The 27,115-nt window shown below is 36.4% G+C and overlaps 1 protein-coding gene across 1 annotated transcript in view; it reads right to left on the reverse strand.

Annotated features, from left to right (window-relative positions):
- mkrn1 (makorin, ring finger protein, 1) overlaps positions 1-27,115 on the reverse strand; it is a 62,835-nt gene that overhangs the window by 23,625 nt on the left and 12,095 nt on the right. Inside the window, exons 2-3 of the mRNA XM_048607484.1 lie at positions 21,165-21,293; positions 8,328-8,569 (exon numbers count right to left, since the gene is read on the reverse strand). Coding sequence (XP_048463441.1) covers positions 8,328-8,569; positions 21,165-21,293 — 371 coding nt within the window. The remainder of the gene's footprint in view (positions 1-8,327; positions 8,570-21,164; positions 21,294-27,115) is intronic.

Genomic DNA, 27,115 nt, shown 5'->3' on the forward strand with positions numbered 1-27,115 from the left:
ATCATTCTAGGAAGTGCTATTTCAACATCCATAGCATTTTAGTGGGAGAGAAATCCAGTTATCTACTGTGTGTGTGAAAAAGTGCTTCCCAATTCCGCAACCAAATTATCCGGTTCTGGATTATATCTCCTTGTTCTCAATTCTCCTTTTCTGGTTACCAAAGAAAATAGTTTGTCTATGCCTCCCTGTAGAGTTCTTGAACACCTTACCCAAATCATCCCTTGATATTCTATACATGTTTATGCAACTTGTTTTTATAATTTAACCCTAAGCCCCAGTATCACAATTTTTTTTAAATATGCGCTCATGGTTGGGTTGTAGGGCAGTCAGGAGGAGGAGAAGAGATGGAAGAGTACATATCCAATAGCATAACTTGGAAGTTAAAGATCAGCCTTGGCTAGAAATTTCTTTGTATATTAGCAAATGGATACCTAATTATTTAATGCTTGGTGAAGAAATTCAGAGCTCCTTTAAGCAATCAATACACAACAGAAAAAATCCAGACTGACAAATATGGAGAAAACTTTAGTCGTTCTAACATATGGCATTAAATAAAAATGCATTTTGCAGGCCATCTGGGAATCATGAACAACTTAAAAATGTATTTGTTTTGAATGCCAATAGAAGTTCTTTTAGACAGTCAAGTTGTCTTAGACTATCCATCCCAAGTGCACAAATCATGCCCACAAGGTGGCCACCATATTGGCATCAGAGGATCATTTAGATTAACAACTGCAACTAATGCTCTATGCAAATTTTAAAATGTATCATTCAGCATGCACCATATTGCAGCTTATACCTTTAAATAACTTGCTCACAAAAAGAGAGTGATGCATTCTATTCATATATTAAGCACCAAAAAGTAGATTTGATAAATCTGATATTCCAAAGTTCCCCCAGTTAAACAATGCATTTATATTAAATGGGTGGGTGACATCTAACTTTATGAGCTGAACTTATGGGATTATATAATGCGTAGAACAGCCAAATCTTTCTCCTCCAAGAGCATCTAATCTCCAATAAGGGTATACATTTTTTAAAACTCAAGTTTCATCCTTGGACCTTCCAACTAATTTTGCTAAAGGACAGGGTGTGATTATACTTTTAAAGAGCTGCCCAACAGAAATACTCAACTCAAACAATGCTTTCTCCTTCCAAAGTGATAGGAAATTCAGTGACAGCAGGATTGAAATTGCTCCTACCATTGCCTGATCGGTACATTCAAAAATATAATCTTTAAAATGTAATTGATCAATATTCCTGTAAGCTGAAGTTTTAAAACACAGCAAGACAAATTGAGGCATTCTTTCACATAAAAATATATTAATCACTTCAATTAGGTTAATGCTAATATCATATCTGAACATATCTGAAGATAGCATGTATGAACTGCGATAACCCATATCTCTTGAAATAAGCAACTGCATTGCTAAAAAAACTTAGAAGATATTTAAACTGAATTCAACAGACATTCTTCTCTACACTATTCTTAGTTATTTCCACATCTAAATCATTTCTATTGTATTATAAACAATTTCCAAAAGCAGAAATATACACAAAAATTTAATTCAAATATTTATTACATAAATGCAGACAATTATTGCAGACCTGTTAGTAACCACATTTGCAAAATTATACAGTTATGCTCACATATTTGAGCAACAATTTACTGGATATTTCAAATTGTTATGCTTCTTCCATGAAGCAGTCCAATTTATCTAGGGTAATTATACATGTAGAAACCGATATAATGTTTTGGAAGTGAAAACTGATCCAGTTAGAGCCACAAAATATCTTGAAACACCCGAGTTTTGCCATACTACATGATAGGTGAAACTAAGAATTAGGATGCTTTTCTACTTGTTGGGAAAGCATAAACATAGGTTTTACCATATCACAAGCAATCTTTCAAACAGCTATTTTGATTTCTAATCAATTTCACAAACAAAACATGAGTTAATCTAAAAAATACTAAATAATACAGAATAATACTGATATTATCGTACTGTCATTATCGAGCCTACTTTTAGTGTTTTTTATACATAGAAAATCTAGAAAGCCACTGTGAACAATTTGAAAGACAAATACTAATCAGCCCAAAACCTTGTGCGGCAAACTATATGGCGTTGTCATTCAGGAGCTGGAGTCAGCCAGGACATTGATAACAATTAACATGAGACATAACTAATGACCTCCTCCTGTGTTATACGTTTCTACGATTCCATTCCTCTCCCAACAGAAGCCAGTGACTGAAGCAGTGCTCACTTGAAGGTACTTCAAGCTTTTCAGGATACGGCCACACAGTTTTTGTCAAGTTTTGATCCGAAGACTAGGGAGCTTTATTTCAGAATTGGACACACTGCAAAGTATATCAAAGGTAGGAATTTGTTTACTGCTGTCAGCCCAGTATATGGTCTTTCCAACACACTGCTTTCAGGCAAGATAACTGGGTACGCAAGGACACAGATTTATAAACTTCAAGTAACCTGTATGTGAAGCAGACTCCCAGGCCCAGGATATTAAAGTAGGATTGACCACGGCACAATCACTTCAATCAATTTTTCAGAAGTCTTTCATACACCTTGCGAGTTTGATTTATAGTTTCAGGTGAACACTATTTTTAAGATAGATATACAACGATCATTGAACTTTTAAGGATGTTCATTTGACTATATTCTGGTCCATTATGGGTCTCAACCAATGATAGACATTCCATCAGTCAGTGATCAGAAAGTTTGAGTTGTCTAAAAAGACGTACAATAGTAGTGACTTTCTTCTTCCACTAGTGGTGTTCTCATCTAAATGGAACATCATATTACATGTACAGGCAAAATGCTTCTTTTGACTTGAATTCGAACAGAAGAAATATTCAGAACTCATTCTTTTAGATTCTTGACAGTCTAGAAGAAGGTAAATTATATCTCAAGTATTAAACTTAGCAAATTATACTGCTGGATTAACTACACAATGCACACAAGGCTTATAATTTCTTCCATCCACTGATTTTTATTTTGGCCATGAGGGAAGGAGATTAAATGAAACCTTTTTTGGAAAAATACAAAGATTGTACTTATTTAAATATCAAAGCAAATATTCAGGCTTTATACAAGAAAGTTAACACAGTTAATATAAAATATTTATCCACAGAATAAGGACTTCATGTGACTGATGTTAATTTTGTATAAATGACTGCGTGCCTGTATTCAGATATCCACCTAAAACAGCTCAAGCACAATAAAAATGCCCTCAGTTCATTCAAAATGCAGAAGTTATTCTAAATACACAATTATTAATGAATTCTGTATGTTCTAATGGGGCATCTTTTACTGAGATACCAGCAGACTGCAATAGTTATCCATATACAATAGGATGTCTAGAGCTAATTTTAAAGCAGTTACATAAATCCTGAGGTATTAATTCATATAACACAAAAAAGATCAAAGTTTCTCATCTAAAATCAAAAGAATTCAAATAAAAATATTTTTAAAAAGTAACAAGGAAGTAACAATGAAACAGAAGTGGCACCTGAACTCCAAGAATAATTTTCAGACAAATGATTCATTATTGAATATATATTTGCAACTTAATGTGTTGAAATTCAGATTTTGATTTGCCATCTTATTACTTTCCCAACAGTTCATGTCAATGGCATTCAACTTTGGTAGTAGATTAAAATGCCATTATTAAAAAAAAAGCAATAGTTGTATGATGTTAAATCACCGCAATCCAAATAGTAGCTCTGGTAAAATTTCACCAATAGAATATGGCATTTCACCAAATGATATTCATAAATAAAAGTCATCTTTTTTGTGACGCAGCTAAAATACTGTTATCATCAAGAACGGTCTGAAAGAATGACAGATGTAATGGAATGAGGGAACAGGAGATGGATATATTAAGAGTTAATTGTGTTTGAACTGGTTGTATAAATATAGGAAGCTAGTAACCAGCGAGGGGAGAGTTTCATGGAGGGTCGCTACTGAAATGAAGCTCTCACAAAGTGTGGACTTGAAGTCTGTTCAAAGCTCACAGAGTTATCTTTTGGAACATAAGAATAGGGACTAGACCTTGAAAAGCAGAACTTCCACTAGTAATTACTTTGATTACAGTTGGTTTTATTGAAGTGACCTAGTATTTATGCCACGTTAAATAGATAGTAATTTAGGAATCCTGCACTAGGATTTGTGGTTTAAATAAAAATCTACACTGTGGATGATTACATTCTTTATTGCAGAATTAAACTTACATTTATGAGACCGGTATTTCAAAATTGTACCTTAATGTCAGCAAAGTGGATTCAATCACAAGTGAACAGATTTTATACAGCAGCATTTGGCTTTACACAAAGAGAAAGCAAAAAAAAACGTCAAACAGGCATGAAATGAGCTTTAGCTCTTTCCCTGTAAATTTAGTGACATCTCCCAAAATCCTCTTGTATACATCACATTTTTCTAGTTAATATCAAAACTATTTGTATCTAAATGTTATAACTTTTCTGGGATTTCACACCCATTCACCTGGATTGAGCCAAAACCTAGTAAAATCAATCTTCAACATCTCTCTCTCTTACACTGTGTTGAATCCATCCACAATCACTTACACCTTTAACTAGCGTAAAATACAATTCCTTTCTAACAGCAGATTTTGAGGTGAACCATTTAAACATAAAACTAAACCATGAGGAAAAATATAAAGTAACAAGGTTTATGAAGTATTTTAAAGTAGCACTTTTAAAAATGCAAAAAACAACAAGTATACATGTCATCATAAAACAAAAGGAAATCAATCAGGCATAAATTTGGAATGGCTGCTTTTTACAAATAAGCTTTACTGTGACATCAGGCAAGAAATTTCAGTCCTGATCAGTCAGCAGCAGAGGACAGATCGTAAATCATCTGCAAGTAAATCTGTTTCACCCAGCCTTTAGACAAAGGGAGGAAAACACAGAGAAAGAGAGCACATAAAAAGTAGCATGCTTAAATCAATTAAATGATAAAATATGATCAAGTGCATTTTGTACAATTGTGACCAAGTTGACATGTGGCATTCTCTTAAGATATGAATCTTTTATAGAAAGCTCAAATTATTTTAAATGCTGATACATTATAATTTTAGTAGCTATAACATTACTTCAAATTAGACAAAACACCAAACAGCAATACCTAGGCACTGCAAAATTATAGGGACAAGTTCAAAAGCTCCACCGAGAAACATTTCAAACTACAAAATACTGTGGATTTCAACCACAGCACAAGGTAAAGAAACCCTGCTACTTACCATATGAAGAGAAAAAAGTAACACGAAATCAAAGAAAAGTAAAGTGCGACAAAGTGTGACTGAACAGCAATAACACACATGATTGTAACTGATGATGGCTTGATTGCAGTCTTCTATTTCAATCCAGCTGTTTCTCCTTGTTTATAGCATGCTGCAATCATACTTGTGAATCAATGTTTCTCATGCCAACTGCTATATGTATATGCAGCCAAAGGTGTTTGCGTGGTTGCAGATTATTACATATTTCTCTCATGAATGGAAACTAATTTGTTTTTAAGTATCCTGCTAGTGAAATTAAACATCAATAGCTCAACAAATTACAATTGGGCATTAAACAGAGAAAAATATAATTAATTTTATTCTAACTTTTGTCAAAGTCTTGTTAAACTGAAAAATATCCTAGTCAATCTTGCATAACCAGAGTTAGTTAAAAGCAACTGTACTCAATGATAAAGTTTAAAAATATCAAAAATATGTAGATTTGTATTTATTCCCACTTTGTGATATTTACATTGCAACAATAACTCACCTTTTGGGTTGCTTCAGTGATTTCATTAGGTATGTCAGACTAAATAGTCCAAAGTTTAGCTGATCAGACATACCTCCCTCAATATTTAAAATAGAATAATAGCTGATAAAATGGAGGAGTACTTCCACTGTAAATATATTGCACCCATCTCATGTGGATTAGAATATATAGTCAAAATGAACAAAAATCTCTTAAATAAGTTTATTCTTTGAAAATAACTACGCTCGCAACTGTCTCTTCATATTAGAATTCGAATTCCATAAGGTCACATTACCTAAGATCGTAAAAACTAGTGTGAAGATGAAATATGTTGCATTAGTGTTTACAGACATATAAATTGAGACAATTGTTTTCAATTTCAAGATTTCATTTACATATGAAGAATCAGGCCATAAGTAACTACATATCCAGTATGCCAATATAAAAATGCCATTTGAGAAACCAAGCATCCTTTTAGTTGGGGCAAGTATGTAATGCACAAAAAGACACCACCCAAAAATGAAAGGATGTGCACTTTTTGTCAAGATAGTAAAATGTCAAAGAAAGAAAAAACTGCTTTGCCAAAATCATATGGTTATGGGAGAATTCTATTGTTAAATGATAAATAGAAAAACAAATCTTAGCAAAAAAAAAATCACAACAGTGCTGCGGCAACTCTGCCATCTTGTAACTAGGTCAACAATGGAAAGATGGAGCTGCAGTTTCCCCTCCAGGTTTCAACAGCAGCACATGTTTACAACCAGGTTTGCTTCAGTACCTGACCATCCACAAGCAGTCACAGGATCAGGCACTTGAGAATCCTTTTGGGAGAAAGGAAATATGAGGAATTTTAAGAAAGTGCATTTAAACTGCTCATTCATGTTCATTTACACTAATACTCCTGGACAAAAATTAGACTTGCACATGTCGACGGGTTTTTAATAATGAGATCTCCTGGCACGATGAATGTGTTTTGATAATACATAACTAAAATTATTAACTTAGGCACATTACTGTCAATAAATTCCCAACTATTTAAATTTTAAAAAACTGATATCATTTTAAATGTATGGTTCTTAAATTATTTACTTTGGAAACTCTCATAAAAACTCTGGCATTTGATTTACAAAGGCCTTATTACCACAAACAAGGAGGAATTCAAGATATCTTCAATAATTATGTAGTAATTGCTAAATTTCAGCAAAAGACCAGGAGTTTTGCAAGATTCTCTCATTCATATTAAGTTCCACTGTATAGGATGACATTCCAGGAGGGCTACATTGTAAATGAGCAGTTAAAAGCTAAATTAGGCTATCCCATATAGTGCCTGGAGCAGGTTTTGACATGTTAACGACTGGTAACTGTAAATACAGCAACCTCACTAAATGGTAGAAACTGCAGACTTTTGTGGTATATCAAAAAGTGGTAGGTGAATGAAATTCTTCATTTCAGAACGTGACACATATGCATATGGTGCCATTTTCTTTTAAAAAAAACACCAGGCTTTGCTGCATTCTGAAACAGCTGAATAAAGAAAAGTCATTTGGGGAGCAGAACTAAAATTGAATCTGGTTTATCGGCACTTTAGGTGTCAAAAAAAAAAAAATCTACCTGTCACTCATTGGTAGTTAAAACTTGTATTACGTGAATATTACTGCAATGCGCATTGTGCTGTTTCATAGGTTCTACGTAACAAAGCCTTTTAACAAGATAAAGTAAGTTCCATGAGCCCAAAGATATTTGACATGCAGGCTGTCCTTATTCTTCATTTTAACATATTGTATTCTGCACCATTATCGTAACCTCTCAGGGTGTTTCCAATGTTATCTTCCTTCAGCATTCTTACAGAAAATTGGTTAAAATATCAAACAACTAAGAATTGATACCAGGGTGTAGGCATGAAGCTAAACACATTGTTTAGAAAATTTCAGCAAAGGTGGATTTTTGGCAAGTTATCGATTTATCATTTTATTCTTAAAGACTTCATGGCATTTTGTGTCATAAGGCTATAATATGACTCAATATCAATGTTAAAATCACATTTATGCAAAATATTGTAAGAGGAATGAAAACAGGAGAATTAGTAAAAGGGGGAAAAAAAAAAAAGAGATGGCCACTCCAGGAGCACTGTAAAATCAGCGTCTAAAAAAGCAAACGAGTGTATCTCACCAACATTGCATTTCAGTGTGGTAAGTGGTGCACAGAAACATAACTTACCTTCATATAACTAACTTAGATCAAATTGTGCTGTTTTAGTTTTAACACTGTAACCTCCATTTTCACAAAATCTGAGCAAAAACAAAGACAAAACCAAAGGTACTTTTAAAAAAAGAAATCAAAGCTGAATCATTTACCGAATCCTACACAGGTAGCCCTTGTTCATTTTGAGAGGTAATAGGGAACTGTTTGGTACAAGTTAATGTAAATCATTTTGAACACTGACAGCTATATGCAGTAAACTGAGAAATACTACAGTGGATTGTTTGGTGTTTTTGTTTATTTTGTTAAGTATCAAGCACGTAAACTTGTCGAATCAGCTTACTTCGTCCACAGTATGGCTGTCCAGGTATAAATTCTGCTGCATTAACCCAGTCCTCCAGGTTTGAACTTGTTGTTGCAGGGTTGGATTCCTCAATCACTGTTTTTGTGCTCATTTCACCATTTAATTTGGTAAGTGGAGTAAGTTTAGTAGCTGATGCGGTGGCAGAATCCTTCGAGATCAATGGCGTAGGACCACTCTGAACCTCTGACAATCCTTGGTTTGACGGCTTCACGTGGTCATACCTGTATATTAATTAGGGATGTTACAATTAATGCAACATCATTAACCTGTGATAACAACTTTTTTCTTAGGAACACTGGTACAGATGTAGGTCACTTGGCCCTTTGATCCCACTCTGCCATTCAATGAGAGCATGGCTGATCACTGTCTGTAGATCCACATCCCTCAACAGTGTTATACAATACAAAATCTTACTGAGCACAGATTTCATAATCTCATATTGAATTGGATAAAGAACTCAATGTACACGCTGTTTGTACAGTAAAATGCTTCCTGATTTCACTTCCAAATAACCTCTACTTGAATTTAAGATTACGCCTTCTTGATTTGGATTGTTCCTCCAGAGGAAATAGCTTTTGCATAATCAAAGTGAATAGGTTTCTCACTTTAAATACCTTGATAAGATCACCTCTCAAACTTCTAAATTCAAGGAAATGCAAGCCAATTTAATTCCTTTGACCTTGGTATAATTTTGATGCTTTTGTTTCTTGCAAAGTCCATATACATTTAGCACCCAGAACTGAATGCAATTAAACAATCAGACATACCCTATTAAACTAAAGATTGCTTGCTCACTTCCAAATTTCAATCACTATGAGATAAAGGCAAACAATCCAGTAAACATTCTGATTACTTTAATACTTGTGTACCAGCATACATGATGATCTAAATCCTTTTGCTCATACATTGCACCCAGACCATCACTAGGAAAATACCCCAATTTATTTTTCTCAGATGCGAAGCAGCTAATCTCTCAGCTCCTCATACTTAACTTCAATTTGCCATATCTTGTCCACAAATTTAGGTTGCCCATGCTCCATTGTAACTTCCAGTTTTAATCCATACAATTCACTGTCTCCTAATTTTGCGTATCTGCAAACTTGGCTATACAGTTTAAGACAGGAAATTACACTTTCCAGTACATATGGCGAACAACTCAGATTCCAATAAAGATCCCTACAGAATACCAACTGTCACACTCAATGAATAACATAATCTATCAAGTCTACCCATTACATTGTGGGAAGCTAGGGAAGAAACTGCCGGGCCCCATCAGAGATATTTGTATCATTGACAGCCACGGAGGAGGCGAGGAAGACTGGAGGGTGGCTAATGCTGTGCTATTTAAGAAAGGCTGCAAGGAAAAGCCAGGGAACTACAGAATGGACACTCTAACGTCAGTGGTGGTAAGTTGTTGGGAGAAGATTCTGAGTGGCAGGATCTACATACATTTAGAAAAGCAAGGATTGATTAGTGATAGTCAACATAGCTTTGTGTATGGGAAAGTGTCTCACACATTTGAGCTTCTTGAAGAGACGACCAAGAATTTAGATGAAGGCAAAGCAGTAGCTGTTGTCTAGATGGACTTTAGCAAGGCGTTCAACAAGGTTCTGCATGATAGATTGGTTAGTAAAGGTTAGATCACATGGGACCCAGGGAGAGCAAGCCAAGTGAATACAAAATTGGGTTGACAGTAGGAGGTAAAAGGGTGATGGTAGAGGGTTGTTGTTCAGATTGGAGGCCTGCAACCTTCGGTGTGCCACAAGGATCAGCTCTGGGTCTACTGTTGTTCATAATTTATATGAAAAATTTGGATGAGAATGTAGGAGGCACGGTTAGTAATTTTATGAATGACACCAAAATTGATAGTACAGTGGACAGTGAAGAAGGATATCTAAGAACACAATGGGCTCTTGATCAACTGGGCCAGTAGACTAAGGAATGGCAAATGGAGTTTAATTCAGAGAAATGCAAGCTGTTGCATTTTGGTAGGAGAATCAGGGCAGGATGTACACAGTTAATGGTAGAGCGCTGGGGAGTATCATCAATTAGAGGGGCCTGGGGGTGCAGGCACATAGTTCCTTGAAAGTGGTGCCTTCACCGGTCAGAGCACCGAGTACAGGAAGTGGGACATCATGTTACAGGTGTACAAGCCATTGGTAAGGCCACATCTGGAGTACTGCATATAATTCTGGTCACCCTGCTATAGGATATATATTATTTAACTGGAACGGTTGCAAAAAGATTGGATGTTACAGAGATTGGAGGGTTTGAGTTATAAGGAGAGGCTGGGACTTTTTCTCTGGAGCGTAGGAGGCTAAGGGGTGACCTTACAGGTTTATGAAATCATGAGGGGCATAGATAAGTTGAAGAGGCAGGGTCTTTTCCCCAGGGTAGGGGAGTCCAAAACTACAGGGCATAGGCTTCAGGTGAGAAGGGAAAGATGTAAAAGGGATCGAGCAGCAACTTTTCCCACAGAGGATGGTAACTAGATGGAATGAGCTGTCAGAAGAAGTGGTAGAGGCAGGTACAACCAAAAGAACTACGGATGCTATAAATCAGACAAAAATACAAATTGCTGGAAAAGCTCTGCAGGTCTGGCAGCATCTGTGGAGAGAAATCTAATTCAGTATTCTTATTTCTTCTACTAATCTCCTGTACGGAATAGTCGGCTGGACATCCATCTAGATAGCAACAGATCCTTATTTACCCGCTATGGCAATGACTCACTCATAAGTTTTAACTCAGCTATCAAATATGGCTGACCTTTCACAAATCCATGCTGATTCCGATTAGCTGATGATTTAATTGAACACTTAAGACAACTCTCTGTGAAAACTGCAGTAATATCATCACAGTTGATGTTAAACTAGCAGATCTACTACTATCCAATATTTTCCTTCCCTCCTTAAAGAATGAAGTTGCATTTGCGATTTTATAATCCCACCCCACTCAAAGAATCCCAAACCAAGACAACATTGGAAAAATCTGATGAATATGTTCAATTCCTCTGCTCAGTTTCTATTGGAATGGGAACCATCTGAAACTCGTTCCCGATTATCTGATATATAACATTCCTTTACACTTTATTTCCAACCTCCATTCCTTGATGGATTGTTAGATCCCCTTATAACAATTATTTTGGTTTTGCTCCATGGAAAAAATTTACTCATTTAACCAGTTTGCATCTTCCAGTTTGAAATAAAAAAACAAATCATTTCTTTCTCCACAGATGCTGCCAGATCTAATGATTATTAGCATTTTCAGCTTATATTTCTAACTTTTCCTCAGTGTCCGTTGTCCTTTAAAGGGTTCCATTTTGTTTTACCAAACACTCTCTCTCTCAGGGTAGGCAATGGCCTAGTGGTATTATCGCTAGACTACTAATCCAGAGACCCAGGCAATGTTCTGGGACCTGGGTTCGAATTTGAATTCAATAATAATCTGGAATTAAGAATCTAATGACAACCATGAAACCATTGGCAATTGTCAGTAAAAACCCATATGGTTCGCTGATATCCTTTAGGGAAGGAAATGTGCCATCCTTACCTGGTCTGGCCTAGGTGGGACTCCAGAGAGCAATGTGGTTGACTCTTAACTGCCCTCTGGGCAATTAGGGACGGGCAATAAATGCTGGCCCAGTCAGTGATGCACATGAATGAATTTTTTAAAAAATGTATTGATAAAACAATTAGCTGATACTTTTCCTATCCCTTGCAAGTTCCATTTCAAGTCTGTTTCTGCATTTGCTTCTATCTAGATCGCCATTACAAAACACTGACAGCTGAAAATAGAAAAGAGATATTGCAAAAAAGCTGCAGTTACCTAATCACTCAAATCTTCACCACGGTGAATAACTTAACACGTTGGCAAAACAAAAAAGTCTGCATTATACAGTGTACTAATTTCACCTGCGCTCGAGTGTCAAATCTGCAAATCCCCAACTGTGAAAACTAAGTTGCCCAGCGGATGCTTTAAATCCAAAATCAGAAGTAACTTGCCATCTGCAGTATTAAGTCTAAGTAACAAGCCCAACATAAACAAACATTAAAATCTTTCTGATGACTTTCCAATATAATCAAGGCTCATCTCCTACATTTTCCAATGTCTTTGCTCAAAGGTAACAAAGTACTCTCTTGGGGTGGCAGTGCTGAAATATAAATAATTATATACTTTTAACTAATTATAACTTTTAAATATCAAGGCAGACCATACCTCCTTAACATTTTTAGTCACTGCAAAAAACAAAGGACAGTCACCAGCAGCAACTTCGATCAAATACATTGCTATGCTTTAACTAAAGCAGCAGTTTTGGCCTTAAATTCTCTGTAGAAAAGGTGAATATCCTGCATAATAAATTTATGCATATAATTTTCTAGGAAAATATATTGCTAGTTTGTAATCACATTTGATATCTTCCATCAGCAGCATTATAATTTTTCTTGAACCTATTTTTCCAATCAACCTATTCTGAGATATTATTACACAGCTCTGAAACAGGTGGGACTTGAACCTGGGTCTCCTGGCTCAGAGGTAGGGATATTATCATTGTGTCACAAGAGCCTTTAAAAGCACATATTTATGCATGACTTAATTTTGCCAAATTGTCCCCACAAAGTAAACACAACAAATCTATATGAACTATACTACAAAACTAATTCCATTGGAATCAGTTCCATATTGTAAGTATAATGATGTGCAGAACAGTTGGATGGTGGGAAAAATTAATAAAACCAAATCTGCATCAAACTTCCTACTCCCAACGAAAGAACAAATCAAACTTGAAGCATGAAGTTATGATAAGGAAATTAACTTGCACAGACTATTCATTTATTTCTATTATTGCGCATAACACAATTAGCAAAGAATGGTACAATAATGGCTGAACAGAAATTTTAGTAATTGTTTCAGAGCTCTAGGAGTGTGTCCAGAGGGTCAGTTACTTCAAAATACCATTCTCCCCTTTGCCCTTCAACAGGTCAGTACAGGACTCTTGACAAGATCACCAGCAGGAAACTTGTCCGTTCAACAACTATAACTTTGCCTTTTCAATCATCAAAGGTTAGGCCCTGGGGTCTATCAAGTACAAAATTTCTTCTGTGATATTATGCTGTGCTGGGAAAAGGTGTGTTCAATGTATTACCAATGATGCACTATTTATGTAAAAATACCTATGTAAATTGGTGCATGAATATTAATTTCGCTACTATAAATCCTGTAGACTGAATTGCTCAAATTATTCCCGAATTCCCTTAATAATACAGAAATTCTTTATGTAACAGTGTCAGCTCTCTCTGATGTTGAAACTCTTCATTAAATTGTGGGCTGAACTTGACAACAGGAGAAATATTGCAAGTACAAACATTGTAGTTTGAAGCCACTGAAATGACTTGGAATTCTGTGCATGTGTTGCAAACTGGTTTCTGAATCGTAAAGAAGTGGTTAAGTGCCATCGGGAACCTGTATAATGTCTGCAAACGTGATCTGACCCGACTTAAAAAAGTGATGGCCCCAGGGTATGAAACTATCAACAAAACTGAAGTGCAAAGGTAAAGGGGTAGTAGGAACTGCAGATGCTGGAGAAGGATCTAGGCCCGAAACATCAGCCTTCCTGCTCCTCGGCCTGCTGTGTTCATCCAGCTCTACACCTTGTTATCTCTGCAAAGGTAAAGATGGCAGATCCAAGAACAAATGCTAACATCTTGTAACTCCAGGAAAGTTTCATAGCAGATCAATTTACACTACTAGATCACTTCAATTTTACTTTTACATTTTGGAGCAACTCTGTAGAATGAAGCAGATCAATGTGAATTTTTTAAATGGAGGCAGAAAAAGAGAGCTGAACATAATCACAACACTTAGTGACCAAGTTTCTTTCATCATAACATTCTGAATAGCTTGAAGGATTCATGTAATATTGTATTGAGAAAATACTTAATTTAAATCAAGGAAGAGTGGATGCCAACAATCTTTAGCTAATGTAGATGGCAGATATCAAACAATACTTTATTTTTAGATGATATTTAGCAACGATTAAGTAATTAGCAATAAATATTTTGAATGGGCCATTAACCCCACAAGTATTCCTGTGGCAAACAATAAATATTGTACTGGCAAGCAACTAAAACCAACTTTGCATTTTGGCCTGGATTTTCCTCCACCATGTTGCAAGCAATCTTTTGCTATAGTTTGGAATGGTGATGAAATGGGCAGATGTTCACTGATGGTCTTATTGGAGGTACACATCTATCATTACTTGAAGGCCTATGAATGAGAGGAGTCCCATGTCAAAAGTATTTAGGGCACTTCTAATTCCCTAGAACTGATCCTCCTTTCTCAGAAGTTCGTTTGCTGAATTTGATGTGTGTGTGGCAGAAATTCCACCTGGGGTCCACTCAGCATTTCCAGTGAGTTCTAATTGTAATCAATACTTGGGACCACAGTTGGTTTAGGACAATGGTTGGGATATGGATTCCACCCAATAATGCATTGTCAATCTGTCCCAAACAGAAATCTAGCCTATTATCTCTCAAATTCTTAAATCAGTATTTGCTAATGATACCTTGTAATTGTACAACCTTAATCTTGTACCTAAAGAGATGAATGACTAGACTAGAAAATAAACTTAAGGAATTACCTTGGTCATAGAAGAGAGAGGGCAGTTGTGGACGAGTGTTTTTCTGAGTAGAGGTTAGTGGTATTCCGCAAGGATCAGTGCTGTGACCTCTACTGGAGATACTATGTACAAATAATTTGGATAAAAATATAGGTGGTCTGATTAGGAAGTTTTCAGATGACATGAAAATTGGTGGAATTGTGGATAGTGGCAAAATTTGTCAAAGGATACAGGAGGATATAGATCAGTTGGAAAGTTGGGCAGAGAGATGGCAGATGAAGTCTAATCCAGGCAAGTATGAGGTGATGCATTTTAGGAGGTCAAATACAAGAAGAAAGTGTACAGTTAATGGCAGGACCCTTAGGAGCATTGATATACAGAGGGATCTTAGGGCACAAGTCCATAGCTCCCTGAAGGTGGCAACACAAATGGATAAGGTGACAAAGAAGGCATATGACATGCTTGCCTTCATCAGTCAGGGCATTTGAGTATAAAAGTTGGCAAGTCATGTTGTAGCTGCATAAAACTGTAGTTAGGCCACATTTGGAGTACTGAGTGCAGTTCTGGTTGCCACACTACAAGGAGAATGTGGAGGCTTTGGAGAGGGTTTAAGTGGTTCAACCAGGATGTTGCCTGGATAAGAGTTCATTAGCTATAAGAAGTTGGACAAACTCTGAATTGTTTTCACTACAGCACTGGAGGCTGAGGAGTGACCCGATAGGATATAAAATTTTGAGGGGCACGGGATAGGGTGGATAGTCAGAGTCCTTTTCCCCAGAGTGTAAACGTGAAATACTGCGGGCATAGGTTCAAGGCAAGAGGAAAATATTTAAAAGGTAATGTGAAAAGCAAGCGTTTTGATTTTTTTTTGAACACACACAGGGTGGTAGCCACCTGTAACACATTGCCAGGGGAGGTGGTATGAGCAGATACAATAGCATGTTTATGAGGCATTTAGGCAGACATTAACAGGCAAAAAAATAAGGGATATGGACCATGTGCAGGCAGATGGGATTAGTTGAAATTGACATCATGGTCGGCACAAACATGGGGGGCTGAAGGGTCTCTGTTCCTGTGCTGTACCATTCTGGGTTCTAATTATAGAATCAATGGGTTTGTCAACAGAAAGAACACGGATCGTATTAACCATATTTAACCATTTCATTTATTCTTAGAACTTAAAGAAGAATACTCTCCAAGAAATACAGATCTGTATTGTAATTTTCATGGCAAGATGTAGCAGTTAACGGAGAGATCCACTTCATAGAATAGGACAATGTAGTTTACTTAGGAAAGATATGCATTACTATCAAATGCAGGAGAACATCATGTAGGTCGGCATAGTGACATACTGCAAATGCTTCCTGTAGGAATCCAGGTGTCAAAGGAACTATAGCACTCACCTCTAAATCAGAGGTCATGAATTCATACGCCACTCCAGGATTTCAACTCTCAGTTATACCTTTCTCCTCAAATAACAAATACTCTAGTTTCTCAGCTAACTAAGGATAGTTCACAACCCTAACAAAGGGAGTGCTACACTCTCAATTTTCTGCCTATTTTTTGAGGTGTTAAATTAAGGCTCAAAAGGATCTATGAATGCAATGGAACCATCCAAAGTGGGACAGAGAATTTTAATGGTGTTAAAACACACCGGGCCCTTAACCAAGACCATCAAAACAGATTAATTGAATAGTTTTCTAAATTATTGTTTGTGAAACCCTGTTATGCACAAAATGACTCCAAAATGTGTTTACAAAATAAGAGACTACATTTCAATAAAACTGAGTAAATATGAATAACTTCTTGGTTAATATAAATAGCTAAGCCCAAAACCCATGCAAAAATAGACTTTTGGGTTCAAATTCATCTGTTTTCTTAACACTGTCTCTTTTTGCTGATTTACATTTTACTCATCTTCATTCATATTTCATTGCTACAGGAAGGATTGGAACCTCAGAACCAGACATGGATTGACAAGGATCCACGAGTAGAGTTAAATGAGAACAGTTCCCATGGCAGGGGCCACAGATCAGAAGGGATAGAGCAAAGACATGACAAGGTGTCCTAGAATAGTTACAGACCAACAAGACTGGGGTGAGGAGAGAAAGCACAACAGAATAAAGCAGCAGGTTAACTGCACACCATATACACATAGCCAGGTTGAGAAGGGAAACACTGACTTGTGAATTTCAATTATTTTCTCTTCAATTTGTCACTTTGCATTTGGTTCATGAGGCAGTTGGACCAATTCACTTGCCTCTTAAACTGTCAGTTAGGGCTCATACTTAGCTGTAATGAAAGAATTTAACTACACAATAAGGCAGATAGATGTTAGATGAATAAATGTCATCCTGTTCTTGCAAATCATTTAAGAACTGTTTAAACCCTTAATTGGATAATAGTGCAAAAGCTTCCAGTTATACAAGGAAAACATGATGGTTGAAAGAAAATTGCAGAAATTGGAGTTTTATTTTGGAGGCCAGTGATAAATTATAGAATTTGGGCAAATATGTTTACTAAAAACAACACAGAAGTTGCACGTCAGTATGACACATGAATTCTGCAGATACTTATCAAAGTACCACCTGCAGAAGTAATGCTTACTTCAAACAGTTAACTTTCAATTTATTGTGAATCCAAGTACTGAATGTGAAAGATATATACTCAAATCGATAATGGCGTGCTTATGGTGAATCAGATGGTACAATGATTTCTGACATTGTAATAGAATTCATTATGTGTGTCACATCAATATGACTGATTTACTGTGATTGGGGAAAAAATACATGATATGAGATTAAATGCTGTGATTGTCCATTTTTGACTAAACTGTAAATTATTTGCCTGGTATACTATGTACTGTTACTTGCTTCAATTATATCGTTTACCTTTTTAAAAACACCAGAATTACAAGAACATTACAGAAAAAAAAAACAGATAATGATTCAGGAGTGGTGAAGTGATTGTAGAATACAGACAGAAGTGGTGAGTTCCAATGTTGTGATTAATTTAGTCAGAGTCTGGCAGCAGAAAACCAAAGCAAAATCTTTTACACTGTTACACAACCAAACAGATAACTTCAGACAGTTGGAAGTCTTTTCTACACTACTATCTGAGCTACTAGCCAAACACTCAAATTCATTAGAAAATCACAAAGGAAAAACTAGCATTTTTATAGCATTCTTCACAAGTTCAGGATTTCCCACATTCCCAAAAAAGTACCTATGACGATTTTAATATAGAAAACTTAACTACCAATTCACATGCAACCAGTTGCACCAACGGCAATGACTTATCAGTGGAAGTGATAAATATCACTAAAAATCAAAATGCAAACAGTCTACAAAACTTCGCAAATCCATAATAAATCTAGTTATTCAAAGAATGTTCATGTAGCATGGCTTCAAAGCATTATAATATCAGCAGCTTAAACTTTATATTTTGTTCCCCATCCCATTACTTATCATGTAAAGTTTAAGCTGCTAAAAGAACATAGACAATAGTGACAAAGGCTCCAGTTACGATATGAAAGGTATCGGAGGCAAAAGGACAGATTGGGGAATCCATCACTGGACCACCTAAAATGGAAAACTACAGTGACACTTGATGGCTTTCTCAACATCTTTTTAAAGGGTTTTTTTTGGTAAATGCTTATTCAACAGCTGAAGTGTACTCTGCATATTCTAGAATACCATTCAGTGACAGTGAAACTTAAAAAAATTTATGCTCCTCACGCCCGTAGATGACATTCCAGAAATTTTGCCAAGCTCAATGGAAAAAGACAAAATACTTCCAATAACTAGATGAAACTGAAAAGAATTGCTATTGCTCATAATTTGAAAATTATGCCAATATTCTGTTATTCACATATTTAACATACATACAAATATAATAAAGCATCTAAGCCATTATTTAATTTGAGAGAAAAAGCCAAGATACTTCTAAAAATATCTGTTATTTTATACATTGAATAATACAACATGCTCAGTGCATGTAAGCAATTATGTGATATTAGTTGTTAATTCTTACTAGGTGTCATGATGGGAAATTGTACACAATTTTTATCCATGGAAAGTCTATCCTGTTGAAGTTCAAAATTTATACTCAAGGATATGCAGAAAACACGCCTCACAGACAATGAACATTTCAAATAGGCAAGCCATGGACTGTAGGCCTGTTCTGCTTCCCTGAAATGAATCAGGTGCTTCAAATTCTGCCATAAATTAGGTAATAGAAACAGAAAGAAAAATGACCCATGGTTCCAGATTCACAGTTGTTTTAAAGTATTGAAACAAAGAACATTAAAAAAAAGTCAGGATACGAAAATGCCATTAAACTCTTGGCCAATACTTGCTTCTTGTTCACTATTCTGCAAAAATGGCTTCTAATTTTATACTGAATAGCCAAAATGTTAAGAGTCTATCATAGGGCTTAACAGATAATTTCAAATATTCTAAAACATATACTTTAGTGAGAACATAATGCATCAAAAAGGTTTGTCACATTTCAAATCTAAGTTTACATATGTTCTACAAATATTTAATTTATTTATTAAATTAATTTAATCACTAACTATTTTTATCATCTGCTTTCATTTGACCAAAATCTGAAATCTGGCAGTCTCAATCTATGGAGAGGTGGTGGTGTCGTGGTAATGTCACCAGACTAATAATCTAGAACTCCAGATTAATATTCTAGGGATCTAGGTTCAAATCCCACCATGGCAGATGGTGAAATTTGATTTCAATACGAGTCTGGAATTAAACACTGATCTAATAGTAACCATTATTAATTGTCAAAATGCCATATGGTTATCTACAAATATCCTTTAGAGAAGGAAACCCACCATCCTTACCTGGTCTGATTTACATGTGACTCCAGACCCACAGCAATGTGGTTGACTCTTAAAGGAAAAGTTGCCACAGTCCCAAAAGACCACAGGGTTCTCCTCTCATTAGAGACAGAGGCATGACTGGTTGAGAGTTTAACCCAAGGGTCACAACGTCTCAGTTGATGGGCAAGATTGAGAAGCCAGGATCTTCATGGAACCTCAGTGGGTGCAGGAATTGAAATGCTGTTGGCATCATTCCACATCACAAACCAGCCATCCAGCAAAAAGAGTTAATCAACCTCCTACCTGCCATCAGAAATGGCACAGCAAACCAGCCAGTTCAAGGGCAATAAATACTAGCCTCACCTGCAATGCCCATAATCCGTGAATGAAAAAGAGAGATTTGGACAAAAGTTAACAACATTCTCCTTTTTCTACGTGGATAGAATGTGTATTATTCCATGGAATGCAATGCATCACTTCAAAAAGCTTCAATGCAAACACATTTTTACAACAAAACAAAAATAATCACACTAAGTACAGGCTGTGTTCTTCACCTTGAAATTGATAACTTGAGAGGTAACTTAAAACAGACAGTCAGCTTAGATTAAGGATTTATTGTTTTACTTCTGATCTAGCCTAGAAGGGATGTTTCATTATCTCAAATTTTGAATTTCAACTTTAATTGAGAATTATATCCGGCATATTGTGCACTTCTAACTTGACAGCTCTAGCTCTCTCTCTCTCTCTCTCTCTCTCTCTAGCTGTTTTTCTCGAGAAAAACAGCTAAAAACCTCATTGCATAACATTTCACCTTAACAGCAAAGGTTTAACATTACTCAATATTAGAAGTTGTATATTTTTCACACTGCCAAGGAGATACAAGTTGAATGTTTTGCTATCAAGTGAATTCTGAATCGATTTTCCTCTGCAATCTAGTTATTACTATTAAATTGTAATTATGATTTATGCTTATATTCTACAGTTAAATTAAATGTTCATTCTTCAGCCAAAGACGAGGAGAATGAGGGATCTTGGAAAAATTTGATAAACTAATAAGAAAGGTGTCTTTTTGACTATAGGAAATATCAATTACCCAGCAGTACATATTTATTTGTATAATTTGAAGTGAATGGAATTTCTGGAGATTTTGGCACTAGAGAAATATCTAAATAAATGCTAAATATATATGGCACTTTTTAATTAAGAACAGATGCGTGTAACACTGTACCATTCTATAATATGCTAAAATACCATCACATTTCACCACTGAATAGCAGAAACACTTTCACTTCTAAAAGTTTCTGAGAAGTTATACCATTCAAGATTAAAAGGGATTACATTCCCACGACAAGGTGGCCCTTACCGGCAGCGATCTCCATAGGTACAGCATCCTTTCTGGAAGTATTTGCAAATCAGTGAAGGCTTGCTGGTTGTAAGATCATGGGAATAGCGGCAGTTGTTTCCTTCTTTGCAAACACCATGCATGAAGTACCTATAAGTAGAGTTTTGTAACTGTTATTAGTCTATGATTCTGATATAAGATCTTGACCTGAAAAATTAATTCTGTTCCTCCATAGATGTGGCGAAACCTGTTAACCATCTTTGGAATTTTTGGTATTTATTAAAAATCCTCACTTATTTCAGTTCCCTGCAATATTTTTGTCTCCCCGCTGGTCATTGTTTGTTATAATGGTATACTTAGAGTCGAAGAATCATTCTTTAGTTTTAAATACAGTATTATATAATATGATGATGATGCAAACACATATATTGAAGTGGCTAATGACGTCCCCCCACATCTCCAAGTAAAGCTACAAAATATTCCAATACTTAAAAGAATTTCTGAAACAAACTAATCATTTATTACCCTTTAATAGTTTAAGCCATCATGCCTATCTTATCGATGTTTTATCACCAAATTTTGTAAATATTGAATGGTAACTTAAACCTAAGATATTAAATTACCAAGAAAGTCTCCAAAAATAAATCAGTGTACTGAAACTTCTTTTCCTTAATTGAGTGGAGGAAAACTAAGATTTAGAATAGTAAACACACAAATACAAATAGAAAATGGTAAAGAAAGAAAGAAAATAAAACTGTTTTTACGCATGGAGTGGAGAATATAAAAGCACTAAAGTAATGCTGAGTTTATATAATACATCGCTCATGCTACAATTGTAGAATTGTTTCAGTTACTAAGTACTAAGTACTATCATTACAATTGCGAATACGTGCAAATATTCATTAGAATTACACCACAAAAGTAACATTATAGTCAATCCTAAAAGCTCAAAGAATTGGGATGCTTCACTGAAACAACAGGTTAAGGAACAAACAGAGTTTTACAGTATGAAAGAACTACCCAGCTAGTCCCATTCTCCAGCCCTATCTCACAGCCATCTAAATTCACCAGTTTCAAATATAAATCCAGCTCCCTCTTGAAAGATTTTAAAGAAAAATAATTTCAAGCCGGCAAATGTGGAACAATAGCTTTACTCATTAGAGAATCATTAAACTGCAATCGATACTTAACATTGGGAGCAAAAGTTAGAATAATTTATCTTCTTAATGAAAGTTAAAATTAGTTTAAAAAGGCCATTGCAGAAAAAAAATTAAAAGAAAATTGGACACGTATTTGAATGAAGTACAAAAAAGCATTCTGGGGTGGAGTTGGGGTATAGGATTAGAGCCAATGTTGAACAAAGGGGTTGGGCAGATTACATCACCTTGTTGCAATTCCTCTTATGTTATAGAATATCTGAATTTAGCATTGTATAGTTTCATAGCAGGCATATAATAAACATTCAGAAAAACAGAACAAGGATATAAATGATTAGCAGAAAACTATAGTTCGGGTTGGGACCCGAAACATCAGCTCTCCTGTTCCTCTGATGCTGCTTGGCCTGCTGCGTTCCTCCTGCTCCATACTGTGTTAACTCTGACTCCAGCATCTGCAGTTGTTGCCATCTCAAAGCCTTCAGACATCTGTTCCAATATTCCCTGATTAGGTTCTGTAACTCCTCAACATCATTTATGTTCAAAATCCACTCGTCATCCAATACTGATGCACTGGGCAATCAAATCACGTTAATTTATTTAACTTTACAGTCATCACTGTTCATTCCGTATTGAAACTTGCACAATTATGGTCTTAGGACTTTTGAAAGGATCGTCAAAAGCTGACTGTTTTTAACTATGGTTTATATGTTGTCAGTGAGCTTGCCATATTACAATCACTTTTAAGAAAGAAACAGACCTTGAAATTGCCATTCTTTTAGTTGTCCTTCAGATGTGTGAAAAAAGGGGCGCCAAAACAATAATGCTGATAATTAACAACCCACGTCTGGAAGGACAGTCATCCAATTAAAATGCAGCACATAGCTAGTATTATGAGCACAGCTCCAGAGAAGGCATCAGGTTGGCAGCCCTCAATTGGTCACTGATACGTCTTTGTATCTGCAATATGAAAATGACTGCTTATTACCGAAGTGGTGGACTCATTTTATGCGACTTTACTGCGCAACGTGAAGTGCTGCGTTTTGGAAAGGCAAATCAGGGCAGGACTTATACACTTAGTAGTAAAGTCCTGAAGAGTGTTGCTGAACAAACAGACCTTGGAGTGCAGGTTCATAGTTCCTTGAAACTGGAGTCGCAGGTAGATAGGATAGTGAAGGCAGCATCTGGTATGCTTACATTGAGTATAGGAATTCGGAGGTCATGTTGCAGCTGTACAGGACATTGGTTCGGACACTTTTGGAGTATAGCGTGGCAATTCTGGTTTCCCTCCTTTAGGAAGGATGTTGTGAAAACAGAAACGGTTCAGAAACGATTGACAAGGACGTTGCCAGGGTTCGAGCTATAGGGAGAGGCTGAACAGGATAGGGCCATTTTCCCTGGAGTGTCAGAGGCGGAGGTGTGACCTTACAGAGGTTTATAGAATCATGTGGGGCATAGATAAATAGGCAAGGTCTTTTCCCCAGGATGAGGGAGTCTAAAACTTTAAGGTGAGAGGGGCAAGTTATAAAAGGGACCTGAGGGGCAAGATATAAAAGGGACCTAAGGGGCAACTTTTTCACACAGAGAGTGCTGCATAATTGGAATGAGCTGCCAGGTGAAGTGGTGGAGGCTAGTACGATTACAACATTTAAAAGGCATCTGGATGGGTATATGAAGAGGAAGGGTTTACAGGTATATGGGCCAAATGCTGGCAAATGAGACTAGATTTATATAGGATATTTGGTCGGCATGGACCAGTTGGACCGAAGCGTCTGTTTCCATGCTGTATATTGCTAATGACTCTATGACATGGCTCGTAGATCCTGCAAAAGACAAGTTTTCAAAAAAAGCAACTCACTGGTTTCTATGTTCAGCCACTTGGTGAACTGGCTCAAAAGTGCTGTATTACTCAAACTGACTGTTATTGCTGATTTCTGTGGCTAAGATCCATTTGTCTGTAAGAAGAACATCCATTGTAGATATTAAATTACCTGAATTGACACTGTCACATAACGAAAACTATATTTGCAACCGAGATAATAACCAGATCTACTGTTCGCCAAGACTGAGCAATGTACCATTGATTTTTTTGGAGCAGAAGTCTCAAAGGGTGCAAGCTTGTGTATCGGTGCTATTATATTTGACCACTGCAAAGAGCATTGGGAGAAATCCAAGTTGTGCAGCGTGGTTAGCATTTCAGAAAACAGTAAACGAGGACGGTTTCATGAATTATAACTGTACCTGTGAAACTTTGATCTGAAATTAGTTTCAATAGAATAACATATTGAGGCAGAAATAATTTTTTTTAAGCAACTCACTCAGCTTTTATTCATACACAATAGGAGGAATGAAGCTTTCAGATTATCCCACTTAAACACTGAAAATATCCAATTATAGACATTGTCTTTCCAGATATGACTTCTATTTTCAGCTGTATCACAGTAGGGTTATGTATGATTAATCACAGGTTCGTCAATAGTGATTGTGGCAGGAGAAACTTGAAGTGTTGAAGAAATCAAAACATTAAAGCAATTGGACTGAAGGCAGCAACTCCAGTGATATTGTTTTTACTCAAAAGGAACCTTCTGCATTCTACTAAAAAATATTGGTGAAAACATGGATTGGACATTGTGGCAGCTCATAAATAAAAACACAAATTTTGTGAAAGACTAGCTGGGTTGGGTCTTCCTGCTAGGCTGTTCAGTCACCGCGGGAAATATACCACATCAGTTTCCAAACAATAAAGGATTCAAAGGTCTGTGGTGCCCCAGAAGCTTCCAAAGGTGGGGGAAAGATCACGCAACTCGAGCTACATCCATGTTCATTCAGTGAATGATTACTACAATTGAATGTGGTTTATAGATTTTTTTTGTATTTGCTCTGGAGGAAAATCAAGGGAATACATATGCAAACATGGGCTCAGTAAAATGGAGACAGAGATGCATTCAAGACTGTCTTAAAAGTAATCTGGGACTGACTTGCTCATTCCATATTTTCCTGTATTCACTTGCCTTCAATGGCAATGATGTTCTTTAATCCAATCCCATGGAGCATCAATCTTCAAAAGGTATATATTCGAAATTCCAGAATTTTGACAACAGCAAAGGTGAAGGAGTAGCAATATAGCTCTAGGGCAGGATGATGCAGTACTGAGAATAACTGGAAGTGGCAGCATTCCGATGCATCTGATGCCCTTGTACTTTTACGTGGTAAAGATCATCGGTTTAGAAGGTGTTGCCAAAGGATCGTGGCAGATTTTAGGTGTCACACATTTATGCCAGGGTTCAATGGTGGAGGAGGTAGTGAATGTTTTAGGTATTCGATGGGTTGTTAATCAATTACTTTATCCTGCTTGTTCTCAAGACTTGTTGGCATGTAGAGAATATTCTATTGTACTCATAACTTGTGACTTGTAGGGAAAGAACAAGCTTAAAGAAATCAGGTGGTGAATTACTCGCAACATAATTCCCAATTTCTGACCCATTTTTGTAGCCATAGTAATTATCTAGCTGGTCCATTTCAATTTCAGGTCATTGGAACCCCAGGATCCTGAAGGCTAGCGCGACGTAGCAGATGGTAATGCTTTGAATGCAATGAGAGATGGTTAGATTCACTTTTGTTGGAAATGGTCTTTGCCTGGTAGTTTTGTGGCACATGTGTTAGTTGCTATTTATCAGCCCAAACTTCAATATTGTCCAGGATTTGCTGGGCACAGCTTGCTTCAGAACCTGAGCAACTGCAAATTGTATTGAACACAATACAATATCAGCAAACATCTCTACTTTTGATCTTATTTTGAAGGGAAAGTCATCTATGAAGCAGCTGAAGATGTTAAAACTAGAACACTAGTCTGAGGAATTCCTGCAGTATTGTCCTGGGATGAGGGGATCGACCTCAAACAACTATCTTCCTTCATGTAGGCAAGATTGCAACCTAAAGAAAGATGCCACCTGCTCTCCCACTTCAATTCTGCTGGGGTTCTTTGTTAACACATTTGAACAAATACTGCCTTGATATCAAGGATGGTCATTTTCACTTCACCTCTGGAATTCAGTTCTTTTGTCCATGCTTGAACCAGGCTATATGGGCAATGGGTCATTTCACCTTGGCAGAATCAAACTGAGCACCAGTGAGTTTGTTGATAAGTATCACTGTCACTGACATCTTTCGTCATTCTACTGATAACTGAAAATAGACTGAGGCTGGTAATTGGCCAAACTGGATTGCCTTTAAGATGTGGTTTTCTAGGTAATTTTCACTTTTTCAGGCAAACGATTTTTGTAGGAGCAAATTACTGCAGCTACTGGAATCTGTACTGAAAACAACAAATGCTGGAGATCACCGGGTCACGTAGCATCCATGGAGACACATCAAGCTAACGCTTCGAATCTAAATGTCTCTTCAGAGCTGACGTGAAGTCTGAAGGGTCATCGAGACTCTAAACATTCACTCGCTTTCCCTCCGTCAATGCTGCCTGACCTGTTTGTAATCGCCAATATTTGTTGTTTTCAAATGTTTTTTGTAGTTGTCCTGAAATGCCTGACTTGGGACAAAGTTAGTTCTGAAGCACAAGGATTCAATACTACAGCTTTGATGTTTTCAAAACATGTCTGCAGTACCCAGCTTGCTCTCCAATATTTACATTTTCCTTCAATAATCTTCTCACCACAGAAGATTTGAGCAATATGCAAAAGTCAATGGTGCAATAAAATCAAAAAGCAGCACTTACGCAATATCCAAACAACATCCAAGTTCACTCCAATAAAAATATTTCATACCAGAATGCACAAAGTTGTTATTCTCGGCTTAGTCTGTAGT

The sequence above is a fragment of the Rhincodon typus genome, chromosome 18, assembly GCF_021869965.1.
Source record: "Rhincodon typus isolate 14 chromosome 18, sRhiTyp1.1, whole genome shotgun sequence".
Classification (NCBI taxonomy): domain Eukaryota; kingdom Metazoa; phylum Chordata; class Chondrichthyes; order Orectolobiformes; family Rhincodontidae; genus Rhincodon; species Rhincodon typus.